General features: G+C 41.6%; 3 protein-coding genes across 4 annotated transcripts; all 3 read right to left on the reverse strand.

The window, feature by feature from the left end:
• Positions 1-1,828: 1,828 nt before the first annotated feature.
• Positions 1,829-6,803, reverse strand: LOC118324045 (serine/arginine-rich splicing factor 6-like). 2 transcript variants are annotated; one of them, XM_035656161.1, is made up of 6 exons: positions 6,563-6,803; positions 5,983-6,143; positions 4,179-4,297; positions 3,842-4,044; positions 3,622-3,708; positions 1,829-3,459 (listed from the first exon to the last, which is right to left on the reverse strand). In XM_035656161.1, exons 1-6 carry the CDS (start codon positions 6,667-6,669, stop codon positions 3,012-3,014), a joined length of 1,125 nt encoding a protein of 374 aa, XP_035512054.1. In that variant the 5' UTR covers positions 6,670-6,803; the 3' UTR covers positions 1,829-3,011. The 2 variants fall into 2 exon arrangements, with proteins under 2 accessions (XP_035512054.1, XP_035512055.1); XM_035656162.1 differs by having other exon boundaries at positions 6,010-6,143; positions 6,563-6,802.
• A 1,074-nt stretch (positions 6,804-7,877) lies between these two features.
• On the reverse strand, positions 7,878-13,836 carry eif2s2 (eukaryotic translation initiation factor 2, subunit 2 beta). The gene is made up of 9 exons (XM_035656658.1): positions 13,693-13,836; positions 12,030-12,213; positions 11,610-11,710; positions 11,291-11,420; positions 11,110-11,210; positions 10,554-10,702; positions 10,387-10,443; positions 10,151-10,236; positions 7,878-9,337 (listed from the first exon to the last, which is right to left on the reverse strand). The coding sequence occupies exons 1-9, from the start codon at positions 13,705-13,707 to the stop codon at positions 9,162-9,164; spliced, it is 999 nt and encodes a 332-aa protein (XP_035512551.1). The 5' UTR covers positions 13,708-13,836; the 3' UTR covers positions 7,878-9,161.
• A 624-nt stretch (positions 13,837-14,460) lies between these two features.
• LOC118324402 (charged multivesicular body protein 4b) lies at positions 14,461-19,791 on the reverse strand. The gene is made up of 5 exons (XM_035656724.1): positions 19,440-19,791; positions 17,489-17,666; positions 16,882-16,996; positions 16,154-16,280; positions 14,461-15,845 (listed from the first exon to the last, which is right to left on the reverse strand). Exons 1-5 carry the CDS (start codon positions 19,621-19,623, stop codon positions 15,781-15,783), a joined length of 669 nt encoding a protein of 222 aa, XP_035512617.1. The 5' UTR covers positions 19,624-19,791; the 3' UTR covers positions 14,461-15,780.
• Between the last annotated feature and the right edge of the window lie 387 nt (positions 19,792-20,178).

Raw genomic sequence — 20,178 nt, forward strand, 5'->3', positions numbered from 1 at the left:
TTGTGAATATTTGCACATTTAGAAAGTAGTTTTTAAAGGTTACATTTAAAGGTACAGTCTGTCATGCCCCCTCCACTTCATTTTGTTTTGGTTGTTTACTGATTTTAAACACATCCATCCAGGTGGATAAGATTTAAGCTTTAAATGGGTAAAATAGGATATTGTCTCCAGTGGCCTGAAAAGTGACCAAGCTGCCAACATTGCGCACAATGTTTTCCATAACAAACAGAAATACATTGAAATAGTAAATAGGAACCGTATGCTCGGAGGGACGGATTGGTACTCCTTCTGCACTAACAGTATGTGTTAGTGCAGTTTTTTGGTTTGAAGTTTTGTGGTCCAGGTGCTGTATAAAACCATCCTGCAAGAGGGATTCTGCTGCTACTCTCCCTGAAGTTTAGGTTTTCTCCAAATGTTTTTGGTGGAGTATCCGACTCAAGGGTGTAAGGACAGAGGTCTGTTGGGCAGATTGTAAATCTGTGAGGCAAATTTGTGATGTTGGGCTAAATAAATAAAACTAACAGTTATTATGGATCCTCTGTCCTGCAGCCAAACATTTTTTTACAAAGTTTTATCTGGATGTTTTTAATGTATCTAATGTTTTTTTAATGTTAATGCAGAGGACAACATCTATTAGAAGAGAAAAACAAAAGACAATACAAGATCTTCAAAGGTTGCTGGACCACACTGCTTTAACATTTATGAAGATATAACATTATATGACAATAGAACCTAACAGGCACTTTTTTTCTCTCAGATTATATTTCCTGTCTGTATTTTTGTCCTAAAATGTCTCTGAGACACATTGATCAAGACGGAACAAATGTAAAACTACAGGATAAAGACTTTTATTGGAGATTTCCCCCAACAAATATAACTTTTTAAGAGTGCCATTTTACAGAATAATAGATGTCCTCCTCCATCAACAACCATGACCCTGTGTGACTTTTTAACAGCCATCCATTACCTCCAATAAAAAAGGGCTATATACACAAGCCGCCAAATACACACACAAAAAATACATTTCACTTAAAATGGCGGAGGATCTGAAATCCTTGAGGCAAAAAAAATAAAAAAAATGTGTAAAAGCTCAAATCCTGTGAAAATCCCATTTACTGAAAAATGAACCTTGTCACCCATTCCGGCAGCACCTCAAATGAATGAACATTTTCACCTCACAACAACGTTAAGCATGTCAGATATTTTAGTCCCCTCGGCGCGACTGCTTCTGCTATTTAAAAGTATTCAACCCGATTAATAGAATTAAACGGGTGCCATTATTGAACATATATATATTATTTAAGACGAAAAGCTTTGTGGTGGATACTATCCATAACGCCAAAGCGCGTTTCCTTCAGAAATAAAACACAATACTTAACAACGAAGGTGGTTAAAAGGTGCTGGTGTCGGCTACAATTAGAGCAAACTTATAAATGTCAAATTAATTCGTTTTTGCAGATCAATTCGGAACTGAAATTTGGCTTACCAGCTCTTATCTCCTGCGGCTCCGGGACTCCGACTGCGCATGCGCGAGTCCCCTGTACAGTCACCGCTCGTCGGTTATAATGTAACGCCAAAAGACTTGAAGCGATGGTCGATATGTGAAAATAATGTAGTGGACTATCGATTAGTTTGGAGAGCGTTCAACAGCAGCTGTTCGGTCGCTTTTACTTCAGATTTTAAACAAAGCGCTTCTGCAAAACATTGATCTCGTCCATGTTTCCCCCTTAATGAAAGAGCATTTATTGTATAATTAGCAGGATATAGGTCATGTCGTTACTGCAGTCAAGGTTTTTGTAATCCAGACACAAAGAAACATTACACGGCGAGATTTTTAATTAAGATCTTTAATTGAACATACAATAAAAAAAGGACATTTTTCTGTTAGATCTCATTCGCATGGAGAAAAAATATGAATCTGTTCCAAAAGATGGAGAGGGGGTGCATTCAGCAAGTCTGATGATGTTCGTGTCTTATAAACCCACAAGTCGACACCTCAAGAGATTTGAATGGATGTACCCGTTGAGTACAAAAACTCCAGTACTAGCTGCACACTTTAAATAAGCAGAGGCTTGACGAAACCCCTAACCCCTGGATTAAACTCAGAAAAACAAACAAAAAAAAAAAAACAACTGAAAATGACTATTAGAAAAAGCAGGAAAAGCGAGACAGACGGGACACTGCATTTGAGGCCTTGAAACTCTAGTCAAACTGAAACCCACAAAGCAAAAAGGGCCTTCCACAGATCACCTGCTCAACGTTACAAAAGACAACAAAAACCCCACTGGTGGCAACAAAAACGTATAAATCCATCTGATGCTGATCACATGGTTTATGTACAAGAGGTTAAAAAGGGATCATTAATCGTCCACCTACAATGAAAGTTGTTCAGACATGAAATACAAACCCATATCATGTTCTTGTAAATATGCAGTTCTGCATCCCGATTGTGCATTTCAGAGTGCTGCAAGACAACAGAGACTGACTCGATTCCTTGAGAAAGCAAATAGTGAGACTTCAAAAAGTGAAGCCGCTTCAATGCTGTAACCAAATCCTACTTTTCTCCCGCAACCATGCAGTTTGGATGAGTATGAAACAAATCAGACAAGATCTGTTGCAAACAGATGCTGCAAGTAAAATAAAGAACTTAATTTTCGCTAAGCTACACACAGCTTTTAATTAACAGTCTGGTGTGAGAAACAGTTTACCAATTAAGACTACATGTTTGGGATAGTGACTAACCACCGTAGGTTGCAGCTCTAAAGACTTTCAAAATTCGGGAGACGACTGGTGGTTTGAGAGGCTGACAACTGATCCTAAAAAAGTATCTCCGTCACTGTGGTGCATCCTCTCAATAAAACTGCGTCTACTCGTGTTTAAGACAAGTGCACACTCGAAGGAGAAAAGTAGACAAGTCAGGAAGCATAAGCCAGTAGGACGACACTGCTCAATATGTACAGCATAGGGATCAAGCTCAACAATGAGAGAAACACTCCTCGTTTATGATTCCACTAATCCTGAGAAGCTGATCTAGACCGCGAGCGAGACCTCGAGCGAGAGGCTGAACGTTTCTCCCTCGACTTGGATCGGCGGTCATCTTCCTGTGGGGATGGGGAGCGGGAGGCTGATTTGACGGCACGCTCCTCCTTCCCGTTCTCCACTGGGGTCGCTGAACGACTGCGAGACTTCTTGTCAACACACATCTCCTTGGATCGACTGCGAGAATCCCGCTCCGACTTTACCTTTGAGCGGCTCTTTGAACGGGACTTGGATTTAGATTTCCGGTCGGCTGAACGAGAGCCGGATTTGCGGGAGCGTGAACGCGACTTGGACTTGCGGGATCGAGAACGGGACCTGCGGTTGCGAGAACGGGATTTGCTTTCTCCTGACTTAGAGCGAGACTTCCTTCCAGATCTGGAGCGGGACTGATGACGTCTCTTGTTGCTACGGGAACGAGACCTGTAAGGAATAAGAAACATGCGTTACTTCGTGTTTTGTGCGACTGCGTCAATCTAAAAAAAGTTAATTACAGGGACCCAATATAGCGCATCTATACCTTACTTATCTATGTCAGAACTACAACTCGTATCTGTGATTTAATCTCATCAGATCCATTCTCACCTGGAGTGGGATCTGGAGCGACTCCTGGAGCTCCTGCTCCTGCGGCTTCTGCGGCTCCTGCTGCGGGAGCGACGGCGACTACGAGATCTAGGAATGACAACACAAAGTCAAAGACAGAACTACAACGTTCTTGTGTAAGAAATCAGTGTTGTGAGTTCATTAACACTTGGTGAACGTGTTGGTGTGTCTGAAACATTATTCAGCGGTCAAGTGTTCCCACCTGGAGCGGCTGCCAGAGTCAGACCTTCGTCTGCGAGGTCGGTCCTCCACCAGACGAATCTTCCGCCCGTTGATGTCTGTGCCGTCCAGCTTGTCCAGAGCCCTCTTCATGTCCGAGTGGGACCGGAACTCGATCACTCCCTCATTTGTGCGTTCCTTGTGGGCATCTGCATACGTCACCTCTCCGGCCTGACGCATGAAGTCCTGGGAAATGCAGAAAATGTGGAGAATGAAATATACTGACAAACTCACTCTGTTAAGTGACGTAAATCACTTCACTGATGACGATTCAGCAGAGTTAACGGAGGATAAACAATGGTTTGTGTCAGAATGCGTACCTTGAGGTCCTGCCAACTGCAGCGACTGGACAAGTTTTCCACGATGAGACGGTACTCTGTACGGACCGGAGGTCCATATTTATCCCTGCCAGAGCGGCTCCGGCTGCTGTAACCGCTACCTTTAAAAACAACACCACATGAAAAAAAGTTAGGAACGACTAAAATGGCCGAGACACAAAGAGCTACTGGCCTGGGTTGTTACATGAACACAAGGCAGTGATCGCCAGATAAAAGTCCAAGGGGGTATAAATTTGAACCTATTAAAAGGAGTCCTTCTGATCCCTTTTTCAAACACAAAGCTTCAGAAAAGTATCTACAAGCCACTGCATGGGCTCTTTGTATTGTTTGTATTGTTCAGCATTCTGAAGTTGTCCTCTGCTGCAAAGAACACCACTGCATCTGTTTCCAGCAATACAGAGCCTGTCTTACTCCGGTGCATCACACTGTGATGCTTTAGTTGCATGAACAAATGGACAGTGATGTTCTTTCAAGACCTCTGAACCCTGTAACACAAACAGAAAGGAGGTATCCACATAGGCTGTGGTCAGGGACACCGTTCAATCAAATTGAGTAAGAACGGTGTAAACAAACACATACACCAATCTTTTGGTATTTGATATTTGACCGGGTGTCAGTCTGAAATTTTGTTTTCCAGTTCTCACTTACAACATTTCTTTTGACTGCAAGTTCTTTACTAGAGCCGCTCCACTTATGTTTGCTGTCAACATAGAAACCAATGGCAATCCTCACCATCGCCCCTGGTCTATTGGCAAAAGGCTGCTGTCATCATGGCTTCCGGTTAGGTCAGCCAAGGATCAAGGGGGGGCAAAGGTCACACACACATTGTAAGGTGAAAGCCAAGGCCAAACGGGACAGGCAGTCATCTTAGCCAGTCATCTTTAGCCTCAATGGACTCTCAGCCTCAGCCCGCAACTGGACTCTTTCAAATTGAAACATCAAGGACTTTTGTTAATGTTGAATATAAAAATGTATACCAATGTTAAAAATACACATTTCACATAAAAATGTTAGTCTAGTCCTAATGATTAAGCTAAAGCTACACTAGCTAGGTTTGTGGTGATCATTTGTTATTAGCTTTCTTCAGTGGTGCAAACAACACATGTGAAAGTTCACACCTTCAAAACCTGGCTCACCACGTTAATTATCACCCAGGAGAACTTTGCAATCCATGTGCAAGAAAGCCCTGCTTTGGAGCTGTCTTAGCTAATGCCAACTCTACAGCCTAGACTCATGGGTTCTGCTATTTGAGGGCACCGACTTGCATATTGCAGTTCCTTCCCAATAATTAACCACAGACCAAACATGGGTGGTTCGTGATCACTAGGGAGGAGCAACAACCTGCAGGTCATCTGCCCTGGATGTTTAAAACTGAGGAAAACTGTTCAGCAGGAAGAGATCAAACACACAAAAACATGTAAATGGACTTCCTGAATAAGGAGAATGCAGATCAGTCCTGTTTCATAGGAACATGTGGTCACATTACTTTACGATCCTAAAAGTGAATATACTGAATATAGTACAACTACGTATAACGTTATAGAAACTCATAAGGTTTGCATGCAATCTGGCCCATAGTAAACGTGTAGCAAGGGAACACATTGACATGGGATTGAAGACTGCTGGTTATAAACCAGGACAGTGTACCTGAACATCAAACTTATGCTACAAGCCTGTGTATTAGCGCCAGTAAAGAAACAACAAACAGCTCTCTGTGCAGTCCACATCGACACCTCACCCCAAGGGGAAGGGGAAGAGAGGGTATCTTGTAATAGACTGCACTTACTGCGCCCACCACCCCAGTAACCCCCACCGTAGCCATCTCGGTCTCGCCGCGGCCCCCGGGCATGTTCGACGATCACCCGCTCCCCGCACAGCTCCTTCCCGTTCAGCTCGTAGACCGCGTCGTCGGCGTCCCGGTTGTCCTCGAACTCCACGAATCCATAGCTGCAGAGACAAGACGGCGTTTCAGTGTAAAACAGTCACAGCAGCTCCACCACATGCAGCCACACAGCGCGGTGTGGTCGTTAGCTCGGGGAGCTAGTGGTCGTTAGCTCCGCGCTGTAGCAAACACAAAGACGCCATGTTGGCCATGCGACATTTGCCACACGAGCAGGGCGAGAAGTTCATGAGCAAAACAACAACAACAACAACAAAAGACTACAGTTTTTAGCACTCAAACAAAACAAACTCAATATGCTCCACTTTACAAACTGGCTTGACTGCAAAGGTGAAACATATATATTCGCTTAAAGTGTGAGAGGCTCCTGTACCACCGCTGACGACGGTTAGCTTAGCGACAGTAATGCTAGCTGGGGGTTGTTACTAACCCCCGTCTGCGTTCCCACCCAAAAAGACAAACTCACCCGTTCTTCAAGTCGATTTCCATAAGCTTCCCATATCCGCTGAAGAATCGCTGGATGTCTTTTTCGCGGACATGATAACTCAGTCGTCCGATGTAAACACGAGGCATGATTTAGCGCCTGACGTTGTTCTCGACGGTTCTCTTCTCAACGGTTCGACTGTTCGACTGTTCTCTTCTCAACGGTTCGTTACCAAGCTGACGCTGCTGGGAGCGCGAGGAGCTTCTCTTCCAACGAGCCGTGTGCGCCGGCGCAAAACCAGCCAATCAGCGCGAAGCTATTAGTACGAGACTTCCGGTATTGTACTTACAATAAAACATTCTTACAACAATCTGGTTTAAGTTTTTGTCATGGATTTATATGTATTTTATGGTTTGAGATGAAGCTGAGGAATTAATAACTAAACTTTTTTCCCGAGGTTTAAGTGTGCACAATAAGCGAAGTTAGTCTATTTAAAAGTATCCCGAGGGCTTAAGGAGAATTTTAAAGATTTGTTTTGGTCTAGATCACAACAACTGCTTGTTTTGTGTTGAACACATTGAAAACAGAACATTTATCTAATGAATGTAAATGTGCTGGTGCCTTGTGGGATTGTACAACACATACTACTACACATACTGACAAGAGGAAATTATATAACTTAAACAAGTTTGGTATCCAAAACATGACTTAGCTAAAAACAGTAAGCATTAGTATTAGCTGTAGATTGCTTATAATAATTGAGATTGATGTGTCCACCCAAGGTATGTGGTTTTAGTGGACCTAACAAACTACTAGTCCTACTACTTCATTTTGTATTGGTTAAATACATTATATTTTATGATCTTAGTGCTCTGCATTTAAAATCTGATCCAGCAGAGGGGCACGCAGAACCATCGCATAAAGTCTAACAAGTATGATTTTCCTGTCTAAAATGAGAAGTACAGTCAGACAAAATCAAAGTACTCTACTGCCAGTGCCTCACAAAAGTCCAATTAGTTATTAGGACAGTAAATAAATACTTTACAGCAGCTTCTACACAAAATAATATAAGTGAGTTAAAATAATGTTATGAATAATAAAACATATATAATAAATTACACTTTGTGGTAGATGTGACATTTTTTGGATAGAGTAGAAGTTTGCTAATAAGACTAACCTCAGCTATATGAATGCATTATTGGAATAAACACTTTGAGAACAAACTGTCTCAAGTCATTGTGGTTAGATTTCAACTGCAACTAACTTTTATAACTGAATATTCAACTAGATGCATATAAATGTACAATTCATACTAGATCCAGTGGCTACATGGATGCAAGCACAGAGAGAGCAGTCATGGAGAGAGAGAGAGTAGAATATTTTATTTTTGTAAAAACCAGGTTTTAAAATGATTCAAACCAAACCTCCTTATCCACATTCTTCTCTAACAAGAACAAAACCAATATCATGTATATAGTATCACTGGTCTTAAACTCTCCGTATTCTGGCTAGCCTGTGGTGTAAATTTCTGGAATCACACTTGAAAATAATGTCCGGTTAGAGACCGATCTGAGGTGCCTGCTCAGAAACTGTTTTTAGGGGGAAGCATGTGGGTGTTTGTGTTAGGGGGCTGGCATTAGCTCAGGAAAACTGCTCTTGTTGGCAAAATTAATTCAATTCACTTTTAGATCCTTCTAACCGATTCTAACTATTTTATCAAATGTGTCAGAAAGAAATAATGAAGTACACAACTGCTCATGAATGCCACAAAAGCACTCACAAACACACTGTATGATTTCTATGTCTGTCACACAAAAGCTCTATTAAAAGTCTTCAGTGAGAAAGTGCTTTCCCCTTTATCAGCCCTTAGCTGCCTGGCTTTGTGGTCATCTGCTGCTATAAAGTGATCAAAAAGGAGTCAGTCACAGACCCGTTACAGTGATAAATCTTCCTTTATGTACTCCAGCCTGGTGACTTTGAGTTTTATCTTTGATAAGCTAGGGCAACAAATTCTGGACCAGCAGTTTTGTGATTTGAGGCCAGACCAGAAACAGGAACACAGCCTTTAGTTTAAGCAACGTGGAATTAAACAATAAAGAGGTGACCACATGAGCCACACGGCATCAATTACCGAGCAACTAAGCTCTGTCATTGTAGATCAAATTAGCTTTACTACAATTTGGCTGGTTGTGTGGAGAAATGTATTCCTTATCCTAAGAAATATTCATGTCTGGTGTGTGTAAAGTGGGAGAAGAAAGAGGGAGAATTCAAGCTATATTAATCAGGAATTTCTTGCAGGAATCAAGAATCACAGCAAATGGAGAGAAAAAAAAAAAAGAAAAAAAAATCAACCTAGGAGTTGGAGGGTTCATCAGCCAGACAACAAATCAAATGCATCCAACAGTGTATGTGGTACACATCATCTGCTTACAGTGCCTGAACCTCATCTGTCAGCGTTAGATACTCTCTCACTCCCTGCCTGGTGAGGCCACGACACGACTAAACAACAGCCAAACCCTCCCGCAGTTCGATTCAGAGAGTCCTTTTAGCGAATCAAGGGGGCGTCCAACCTCAGCTTCGACCCTTCTGAGGGGGGAAAGGGGAGGCCGAGAGAGGAGGGGGAGCCCAGTTTAGGTGGTCTTTAGTTGGCTTTGGCGCGGAGCTGCGCCCTCTTGCCCGTCACAGCCTGGAAGCCGGTCTTGATGCTGGCGACGGAGCACCGGGAGTGGCACGTTTCACACTGCAAGAAATAGAGGCGAGTGTCCTTCTGCAGGATGGTCTCTGGGGAGCGGCAAGTGTGACACGTCACGTATTCCTCTGCAGGGGGGAGAAGAGTTATTAGCACAGCAGCACACACGCACACACACGAGTTCCCTGTATTTATTTATTTATTTATTTAGTTCTATAGTTCTTTTGTTCTTGGTAGAGAAGTACATGTGGAACTCAGTAAATTCCTCAACTCACTTTTTGAGATGTGACGGCTTTCAGTTGTTGCCAACCAAACTGTTGTAAAGTTTTAGTAGCTCTGAACGAGCCCTAGTGCAGCTCTGAGTGATAAATTCTGGTCCGAGAACCAGAATGTATTTAGATGAACGATAAAGCTTTATTATATTACACCTTATTTTTATTAAACAGCAGCTCTAACTTTATGATACAAAGCCTGTTATACTTATTAAAACAAGCAACATTTTTATGAAAAAATTAATTTCAATTCGAATTTATATAAAAATTTAATAAAAAATTGAGACATCCACCCCCTAATAGAAGATATCTTACATTTACATTATAAATGGATTTAGATGTGAAATTTGAAAACGAACACTGATGAACTTTACGGGATCTGTCATTCAATTAGTAACTGCATAATTATTATTGAAGCCATGTTGCCAATTTGAATGATGTTAAGCTAATTAAATCCTTAGAAATAAAAATAGCTTAATATCAGATACCTATCCTGGTTGGTTTCTTTGTAAATGTAATAAATAGTTCTTCAAATGAAATAAAATTAAACGTATGAACCAAAACTGAACACAGACAGTAAGTCAGTTTGGCGTAAAACAGACCAAAACATTAATTTGACAAGAATTAGATTTGAGTTTATAATAAATAAAAAGCTTAATTGCCACTTACTGATATATCTTCTCAACACATTTTCTATCTGTTTCTGTTGAAATCTGCCTTTGATCACCAGCTGGTTATTTCCGTCTATAGAACCACTGTTGAACGAAAGAAAACACAAATTAAAGTCTCCTAACAGTGCACACAGAAATGTTTCCTTTCATTACAGAGAACTAGCGACTAAAGCTGACACGAAATCCAGTTACTGTCTATTCATGAATTTTGTCATAGTAAATACAAAAGCCTACCTTGTTCCCAGCTCAGCCAACAGGAAAGCGAGGAGATGTTTAGGCTGACGATGCAACCTGTGATGAAGTACATGAATGTTCAGTTTGTAGATTCAGGTGAGTATATATCTCAGTGTGAACTGGGATCGACAGTAACTGTGTGAGGGGTCAGTGTGTGCGAGGCTTACAGTTTGCAGATGTCTGTGAAGTTGACAAAGGAGGTTTTCTTGGTTCCCACTCGGACCACCTGAGGAGGCTTCATCACAAACTTCCTTTTCTCTCCGGCCACCATGTCCGGGTTCTTCTCTCTCATGATGTTGAAAACTCGGTTCAGGAGCTGAGACAGAGATGAAGAGTTACGCCAACTGTAGTTGACACCGACTGTTTTACACCAGGATACGAACTTAAAATGTTTTAGTAGTTGACTTTTTGGTTTACATGTCCACTGATTTTCAATACATGACAAATATCTGTATATAAATGGGTAGAAGAGGGTCAGTATTCCAGGTGAACAAGAGCTATTGTATTCTTGCATCTTGTAATACTTAATGGTAAAAACCGATACCTTCCTCTTCCACCCCGTTGCATTCTTTTAAGCAACTCTCTTTTCCTCTTATAAATACACAACCAGGAAGAATAACATTTGAGTGGATGAAAAGACACATTTTCCAATTTCCAGAACAAGTTGTCTGTTTATGGCGGAGTCTTGGTTGTCTGTCTGCTGTTTGCATACAGCTGTCCTACCTCATCGTAAGTGTAGTCTCTTTCAGTGCCGGCCCAGGCGGGTCCTGTGGAGGAGCTGAATGAGATTCCATCGTTGTTCTTCCCTTCATCGTCCTCCAGTGCTGGAAACACATCATACAGAAGTGTTATTACACGTCTTCCTTTAGTTCTTTACTGAAAAGATGAGGTGACCTATTCTTACCGTCATCCTTCTCCAGTAACTCTCCCTCATCAAATTCCACTTTCTTTGGCTTCTTCTTTTTCTGAGGGAGCACCAGGTCCAGGTTGTCCTCCTCCAGCACCTCCGGCTGCTCTCCTTCAATTTTCAGTTCCTGATTTGGACCAATGAGAAGACGGTGAGCAATGACCGTGTAAATGTTTTTAAGACAACAAAAGGAAGAGTGATGGGAAAGCAATGGTAGGAACAAGAGGAGGTGATGAAGCCAATAGAAACAGGCGAGCTACCATGAATGAGGAGCAAAGAAAGAAGAAAAATGTATTGTGGTGTGGCAGTGACTGACCTTTAATCCCTCCTCAATATCATTATCAAACACTTTCTTGGGTTTCTTCTTCTTTTTCTTCTGGTTGAAGAAGTTCAGGTCGTTCAAATCATCAGACGGCTCTGGAGAAGACAAAAACGCTGCTTAATTCCAGTTTAATGCAAGTCTGAAGGTTGAAACTAACTGAATACTGCTCGCCTTCCTAGTGTGAAACTTGAGAAAAACGATCTATAAGTAGTGTTTTGTTTGTCCGTTCTGGGCTACTGTAGAAACCTGGCGGACTCTGTAGATTAAAGCGGCTCATTCTAAAATAACTAGACGACAAATCCTATTTTCAGGTGATTAAACACTAATGGAAACATACCTATGAATACTATATTCCATTTGTTACACTGCTTTAACGAGAGCTTTCAGTCGGAGCATCTCTATTCTCATTCTAACCTTTCTTCCTGCCTTCATCTTCGTCTAGATCCATCTCCTTGTCGTCTCCAGCTTCTGGTTCTGCCTCCTTCGCCTCCACCTCTTTAGCCTCTTCTCCTCCCACCCCCTCTCCTCCTTCCTCATCCAGCATGAAGGGCTTCTTCTTCTTCTTCTTCTTCTTGGTCATGTTGGGATCGAAAATCATCTGGAGGAGGGAAAACAAAGTTTTACAACTGGTGGCAAGATTATGAAATGATGGTCAACATGGTTCTATTGTGATACGTTTCCAGCAGATTTATTTACCGATGCAAGAGATAATTTGTACAGTTCAACATGGTCAGCCACTTTCTTTCTGGCCAACGTCAACTATAATCTGATTATTGATATATTTATGTTCAGGCAGATGTTTAATGGATTGTAAAAAAAAACATCCTTTGTTTTTCTTAAAATGTCTTCAAATAAGTTTCCATTTTTCTCATTTTAAATGAGTTACAGGCCGATGTGTTCTGATTTGCAAAAATCCCAGATTATGGAGAGGAGAAGGACATCTCCTCAGCTGATTTGGTTATTTTCATACATCAGGTCAGAGTGTATTATACTCTTATACTATGACTACATGCCATTTTCAGTGTGTTTGTCATATATTTTTCACCAATGCCAAGTCGGAAAAGTGCTGTTGCTCATATAACACATTATTAAGTGACTAAAACTTAATCAGTTAATTAATCAATTAGTCAATCGACAGAAAATTAATCTGTGTTTAAATTATGTTTAAGAAAAAAGGCAGAACATTTTCTTTTAGTCTTTTATGATAGCTCATCAAATATCTTTAGGATTTGGACTGTTTGTCAGAAGAAATAAGCAATGTGAAGACATCAAGCTCGGATCTGGACCATTTTCTCTAATATTTGGATGAAATGAACAGATTTCAATACATATATATTTCATATAATTAGATGATCAGATATGAGACGGGAAATGATCAGGGATTTGGTTATATGATATTATGATACAGTTGTTGAACAGCTGGATTACAGCCTCTCAAAGTCCCTTCCTGGTGTGTCATCGTGCTTAGAGGAACTAATAATGAGATTTAACCAGTTTTCCATGTTTTACAACTAAACACACCAACCTACATCTCAAACTGTAACTGTATTAAAACACAATATGTTGGATTCTCCCATGTATTTCTGTCTCGCCTCTGTCTCAGTATAAAGCCCGTGTAAGCTATGTAGAGCTAGCATTAAAGCCTGGTAGCTTTTTGTGTCTGCTGTAACGTTACATTCACAGTTAGCACAGTTAGCACAGTTAGCACAGTTAGCACAGTTAGCACCGCAGCTCATTTAACGGCCGGCTAACGCTAACCAGCTAACCCCATGCCTTCATTTAAAGGTGTCCAGCCGCGGTGACAGGGCGGATTGATGAGCCGTGCTGAGTATTAGTAACGTGGACGGTGTACTGGTTAAGTTCTGGTTCCTGGTTGTAGTTTGTGGTTGTAGTTTGTGTCCGGTCGGACCGCTGGTAGCTCGGCTGCAGCCATGTGAGAGCGGACAGGGAGGAGATCAGCAGAACCGAGGCCCAAAGTCATCCTCAACACCCATCTGCTCCGATAATTCACCTCACTTCACCCAACAAGTCCACACACCAACAAACAGTACACAGCGGACAGCCCGGGCTCACTCACCTCGTCTCCTGACATGATTGCGGGCTGAGTATTGACTGAGATGTGGCCGCTTTCTCCCTCGATCAGTCCCACAACGCTGCGCCGAAAATGTCTTGCATCAGCGTTTGATCCGCAGTGCGCAGGCGTGAAGTCGCCAAATCCTGACGTCAGTGCTTTGCGACGCCGCATCCCCGTTGGGGGGGTGTTCAAGAACAATTGTACAAAAACATTATTTAGAGTTTGTGGAGGTACAGTAGTTGTGTTTCATCAACAGACAGTTACCAGCTTATTAATATTGATGCGTTATTGTGTATATGTTGACATTTAGGTTCGTCACATCCAGATGTTACAGTATGTTTCTCTAATGAGCACAATTTAAAGCCCAGTTCATCCAAACCTGTCAGAAGTGTCAACACACCTGTACGGTATATCTGTATATAGTAAAGCCTTGTCTAGTGTAAACAATGGCCCACATATTTGCTTGTTTTTATGTTTATTTGAATTGCAATTAAAAGGATTTGCCTAATAATCGATCAGTTGATTGACACTGAGTTGGAATATGTTTTTTGAAGGTTCCAGCTTCTCAAATGTTTGCTGCTTTTCTTTGTCTTCTTTGATAGCAAATTGAATATGTTTGGATTTTGGACACATCGCCTGCTGTTGTGTCTATAAAACTCATCATATTCTATATCACAGGAGTTTCCCAGCATGGCTACACGGTAGGTGACGACTATGACACTGAATATACTGATATCACAAGATGACAACGACAAAAGATAAATCTTCCACTACAATAAAAGAATTGAAAACCTTTAATGATTTTGCAAATAATATTCTCATCTGGATAAATAAAACATAGAAATGCAAACATGCTTGTCCATCCGTCCTTGTGTTATGTTTTTTTTTTCTAAGTAAAAAATGTACATCATGACTTTGAAAAACTAAATGAATTAACTCTTTTAAAACTCCAAAAAACGCTGATGTTGTAGATTGAGTATAATTTAATATTTTATAAACCACCAGCTCCTTCAAGATGCAGTTAATAAGGTGTGACAATAGTTTATTATTATAATTTTTTTAACATTATACAATCTGGAACAAAAACCCTTATGAGAAGGACCGAGACAGACAGAGCAGGATGAAAGTGTTAGGTCTAACATCTCTCTTTTCTAGCCGTGCGTAGTGATCTGTATTGTCATTTCCCCATTGTTGCATGCTTCACACAACCTCGACAGAACCTCTCAGTGACGGCAGAGATACAGTATATAAAAAGAGACACATTTGGGATATTTACACCAAATAACAAGAACCACTGGTGAGAACGCCTTTGAGGGAGGGAGAAGTCGCTGAAATGGCGACAGGAGGCGAAGAGGGTGGGGGTGGGGGGTGGGCTGGGGGGGGGGGCAAAGCACGCAGTCTGAAACAAAAGAAACATGTTCGGACTCTGGCAAACACACAGCTCGTAGTTTCTTCACTCAGCTCATGCTCAGCTGTTCTCCTATTTTCAAGAGCGGTTAACAAAAAACAGAGAGCAAACGATTGTTATTTTTGTCAAGAAGGAAAAAAAAAACAAAACAAAAACAAAACATCCAGCGAGTTTAACGCCACAAATACAGGTAAATATATGAGTTGGAAACAGAACTTTTGAGGATTAAGCTCCCATAAAAATTCCCCTGTTATCCAGTGACGTCAGTAACGCCACGCATACCGTAACACACGACTCCACAGAGCTCATGATATTCAATTCAACATGAACTCTGTGGACGCTGAAATAGCCCCGCCCAGCACAGGGATCATGAAGTGCTAGTATTGTATTAAAATTGAGGGTAAACATATCAGGTGACTTTGCCAAGGTACAGTGATAGAGCTTCAAAATAAAAGCCCCAGCTCGTATTGCAGAGCACCCAGGGGTCTATATTTGTGAAAGTGTCGGGTAAAGAAAGATTACAGCATTTTTGCTTTTTTTTCGTAGTGTTACATAAAGTAGACGGTCGGCTCTCCTCAGACACACAAAAACACTCATACACAACATCCTTTCAGTCCATTCATTCCCCCATTGCTCCTTTCTCTTCCCTCTCTGATGCAGGTATGATGTGGCGGATGCTGCGTTTACATGGCTTCCATCGCCCAGCGCTGCAGGTCCTCCATGTCGTCCTCGTCTTCCTCTTTCTTGGCTTTTAGGTGCGAGAGGAGGAAAGACAGAAATAAAAGCTGTGAGAGATGTGAATGAGTTGGTACGGTAATGTTAACTGAATTCAGGATCAGAACCTGGGAAACAAATGTTTAATGGGAGTTAAATGAAGAGAAGAGTGAGACCACGCTCAGGATATAGAGAGCCTATATTGGTCGGCTGATTGATCAGTTCTGATAATGGAATTTCGGCCGATAATTAAGTCTGATCATGTGGAGCCCGGCTGTGGACTAGAGATGGAACTTAAAATCTGGTTCTGTGTGGGGATTTGTTCCTCTCTGCCTCTCTTACCAGGTCTGGAAGGTAATGAAGATGAAGGCACGTTGGGGAGGGGGACGTTCTCTGATCCCCCGATCTCCAGCAGGTTTTTGTCCAGCTCCTCTTGTTCAAGCTCATCCAGCTCTGCCAGCAGCTCGTCCTGAGAAAGACAGCAAACACTTTCAGATGAGGATGAACACAAACTAATTCATACCACACAACAGTTAGTTTAGGGCGGTATAATCTGGTCCTAAGCTCATGTGTCTGAGATGAATTAAAATACTTAAACTTAAATAAGTCAGTTGACTGGGAATTGGAGACAGAGTGGATTCATTCTTTCTGCCATATTATCCCAGGATGACCCAACACCAAATATTTGGTGAGGTTTGTTTGTATGGAATACCCCACAACCATTCAAGCAACTAAGCCGCTGATTTCACCACGGCTTCAGATCCACACGGCAACTGACAACAGGAACACAGACGTCAACATACTGCGTTTAGCCTGGTGGCTCACTAAACAATACTGGACAGGATCAAGGGTGATGCTGAACTTTGCTCTGCTGGGTTAACTCTGTCAGTGCATCATTTATTACTGTGCGTTCAACACAGAAACAAAACAAGTGTGTGACAGCTCTGTAGTGTCAGATTAGCCTGAGACAATATTTATAATAAATATCTAAATAAATCAGACACTAGCAGATACACTGCCAACCGTTTTAAAGCAGGAATCAGGACACTACATTTAAAATCATCGCTCACCTCATCAAACTCCTCTCCAAAGCCGACAGGTTTAGAGATGGCGTCAGAGATTTCCTGGGCCAGCTCCTGCTGCTCTGTAATGTCCTGCATCAGGTCGTCCACCTTGTCAATGTCCCTGAAACAATACGCAGGGGAGGATACGTGTGAGTAAAACAGAACGCGCTATTATATATTCTTCATATTATTATTAGTTTTATAAATCACTGATTCAAATAACATCTTGTGCTGATGGGTTTGGATTTGGGAGTTATTACTGAATATGGGTCAAATCCTCTGTGTGAAGTGAAGCATATTCCTCATAACCTTTCTATTGATTTATAGCAGATGGAATCTTTTTCTGTAATCCCATAAAGGCAATTAAAGGGCTACTGTAGAAACACGGCAGTCCGTAGGAGAGGACCTGCACCCTCATAACAACGGCTATAATTTCAGTTGATTATACACTAATGAAAACATACCTGTGGACATTATATTCCATTTCTGGGAATAGATACTCACTTACACACTGGACCAGGCTACGAATATAATATTTTTATAAACAGGTTTAAGTCCAATAGATCAGTCGAATAGTAAAGAACTTAATCAGTGACTGGGTCCTCGCTCTTACATGTTTTCATGGGCAGACTTCATGGCCTTGGCGGCGAAGCCCATGTTCTTGAGCACTTCAGTGTTGGTGTTGGCGTTCTCCAGAGCCTCTCTCTGGAACTCGATGGTCGACAGCGTGCCGTCGATCTGAGCGAGCTGCTTCTCATACCGCTTCTTTCTTTTCAAAGCCTGCAGAGCCGCTGAGTAGAGACAGACAGAAGGGAAGGAGTCAGGATGAGCAGACTGCCACAGAAATAGACCGACAGCATAGAAACGTAACTTCAGTGACAGTGAAGTAAAGCTGGGAATCATGGGGATTGTTTTGTCATTAAACAGGAATGAGAGACAGAATACGTGCGGTTAAACATTTGTAACGTTTGTCAGCACCACATCTTGTGCTCTGTGAAAGTACAGAGCTCCATACCACACAGTAATCTACCATGTTAGTGACAGATCAACAAGGAGGACAACTTCTCTCTGGCACTTGGCTGACTGGATGGAAAAGCTGGAAAGTAAAAATCAATCAGCCACAGGAGTCACATGACCACAACCACTAACTCACACCTGATCGGCTGTAGTGACACTATCAGAGTGTGTCATGCTGCGTTGACTCATTCTGTCAACCTCTGTGGAGTCGGAGGAGGAAATAACAACAAACACAAAGTATTCAAGCAAAGTACGAGACTTTTATTTAATGCACTGTAACAACAAAGAGTCTGCAACACGGATACTTTATCAACCTCCAGTGAGTTTTCACTTAATGGATAACTTAAACTACAACGTGTGGCATGGCAATATAGATATCCTATCATTGTAATGACAACAACATTTGTTGCCCCACTTGTAGCAACACTGGTCCATTGCTCAGTCTGTTCATGAGGTTTAGATATTTGTGCTCCCAAGAAGATTGCCACTAATGTTGGTGACCCCTGACCTTGTATTTTACCCTCAATCAACACTCTCATGCACGATAAGACATTTTAGATTATGCACTATTGATGTTCATGGTCCCAGAGGATTTATCCAAACATTTCTTGTGACCAGTTGATCTATATTCAAGTGTTGCCATCAGCCCAAAATGTCCATTCTTACACAAACAACAATTATAATTAATTAAATTAATTAAACAACAGCCAACCGACCTCATTCATCATCTCCACTGGACAAAACATTTTCTTTTTTCTCACCCCAAAATGTGAAACTTTGTCAACAACAGTCCAGGTTTGACTTCCTCCTCCTTAACAGGTCACACCTATATCTTTACAATGCGATAATGTTGTAATATGTTGTTATGTATAGTATATGCTCTTCTGGTTATTGTAATATTTTTGTTTCCTTATTGTCAATTACTGGTGGTAAAAAAAATATATATATAATTTTGTGGGTCGTTGTATTTGTTTAGCGGCTTTATAATATATAACATACGTAATAAAGTGTATAACAATGTATCAGGCAGCTGCAGGAACCTCTGGAGGTCTGTATGTTTCTATACAGACTCACACAGACCAAAGTGCAAACACGCCCACCTCTCTGACAGCAGATAACACGTCCTTTAGACATGTGCACCTCCAGTGCTCAACCCCTGTCCTGACACACCGAGCCAGTCTCTGTATAGTCTCTCTGCTGGAGGAGATGTAACTGAGCTGGGTTGTCGCTTTCCTCACCTTTAACTCGCTTCGGTATTGTTAAATGGCCACTGATCGATCAGATGTACAGGGACCATCAGCCACAGACAAGCCGAGCATTACCTCACCGAAAACAAGTCAACGAGAATCAATAATCAGGTCAAATCCCACACACAATCAGCTCAAACACCGTGATAGCGACCGTAATAAAGGCGAACAACAGTTATGTGACAGCTCGGGAAAGTTAGCCAAGTTAGCTAACGTGCTAACAGTTAGCCGAGGGTTTTCAAACAGGGAATATGATGATGAAGAGTGAATACTACACGGAAATACGCCCTGATATCTCACCTCGTTTGTTTTTCGTGCCGTTTTTCTTGGCAATTTGCAGTTCCTGTTCGATCTTTTTCTCTAGAAATTCCTGTTTCTTGGTTAGCATCTCCTCCGTCTCTCGGAGTTTCTGGATCGCCTCCTGTGGACTCGGTCCCTTTCCTCCTTTTCCTCCTCCACCGAACAGCTTACCTAACAACGACATATCTGGGATGCTACAACGCGCTAATTATATATATATATATAAAAAAAAAATAATAAAACAAATCTGTGAAACACCCAATAAAACCCGCGTCGCTGCGTCGCTGCTAGGCTACACTGACACTTCGCCCTGTGCTGGAAGGCTTGTTGATGTTTTCACTTCCTGGATAAGGCCCGATGACGTCACGTTGCCCGATGAGGGGGTGGGCGTTGCTTCGTTTGATCAATGTCTCCATCTGCTGGGCAACTGGAGACCTGCTGGAGCCCTGAGCGGTGCTGCGGGGCTTTTAATGCAGTTATGAAACCCTCTTTACTTTGTCATTATTGCTTTATCATCCAAAACCTGCAGCCTGAAGTTTAGTTCTGTAAACCTCTATATATATATATACACAAGTTTACTTTATCTAATATCTACCACGTTCTTTAACACTATATAACTGAAAAATATAACATATATAACATATAACCTTTCTGATCTGATAGTTAGGAGGTTAAAGACCCCCTCCACTCAAATATCTATTTTGCTTATTGTCACTTAGATGTTTGAGCTTCACTGTGC

The sequence above is a fragment of the Morone saxatilis genome, unplaced genomic scaffold (assembly GCF_004916995.1).
Source record: "Morone saxatilis isolate NCDOM2014 unplaced genomic scaffold, NCSU_SB_2.0 Contig15, whole genome shotgun sequence".
In the NCBI taxonomy this organism is placed as follows: domain Eukaryota; kingdom Metazoa; phylum Chordata; class Actinopteri; family Moronidae; genus Morone; species Morone saxatilis.

Excerpts from the sequence above, each read along its gene's own strand:
- LOC118324045 (XM_035656161.1), bottom strand. The coding sequence starts at position 6,669 with ATGCCTCGTGTTTACATCGGACGACTGAGTTATCATGTCCGCGAAAAA. Across the intron at positions 6,144-6,562 it reads GAAATCGACTTGAAGAACGG|CTATGGATTCGTGGAGTTCG; the intron begins GTGAGTTTGTCT and ends TTGTCTCTGCAG. Across the intron at positions 4,298-5,982 it reads TTACTGGGGTGGTGGGCGCA|GTAGCGGTTACAGCAGCCGG; the intron begins GTAAGTGCAGTC and ends TTGTTTTTAAAG.
- eif2s2 (XM_035656658.1), bottom strand. Across the intron at positions 10,703-11,109 it reads GAGACTACACTTACGATGAG|CTCCTGAACCGAGTTTTCAA; the intron begins GTAGGACAGCTG and ends TCTCTGTCTCAG. Across the intron at positions 10,237-10,386 it reads TTGGCTGAGCTGGGAACAAG|TGGTTCTATAGACGGAAATA; the intron begins GTAGGCTTTTGT and ends TTCGTTCAACAG.
- LOC118324402 (XM_035656724.1), bottom strand. The coding sequence starts at position 19,623 with ATGTCGTTGTTAGGTAAGCTGTTCGGTGGAGGAGGAAAAGGAGGAAAG. Across the intron at positions 16,997-17,488 it reads AAGTCTGCCCATGAAAACAT|GGACATTGACAAGGTGGACG; the intron begins GTAAGAGCGAGG and ends GTATTGTTTCAG. Across the intron at positions 16,281-16,881 it reads TTGGAGAGGAGTTTGATGAG|GACGAGCTGCTGGCAGAGCT; the intron begins GTGAGCGATGAT and ends TGTCTTTCTCAG.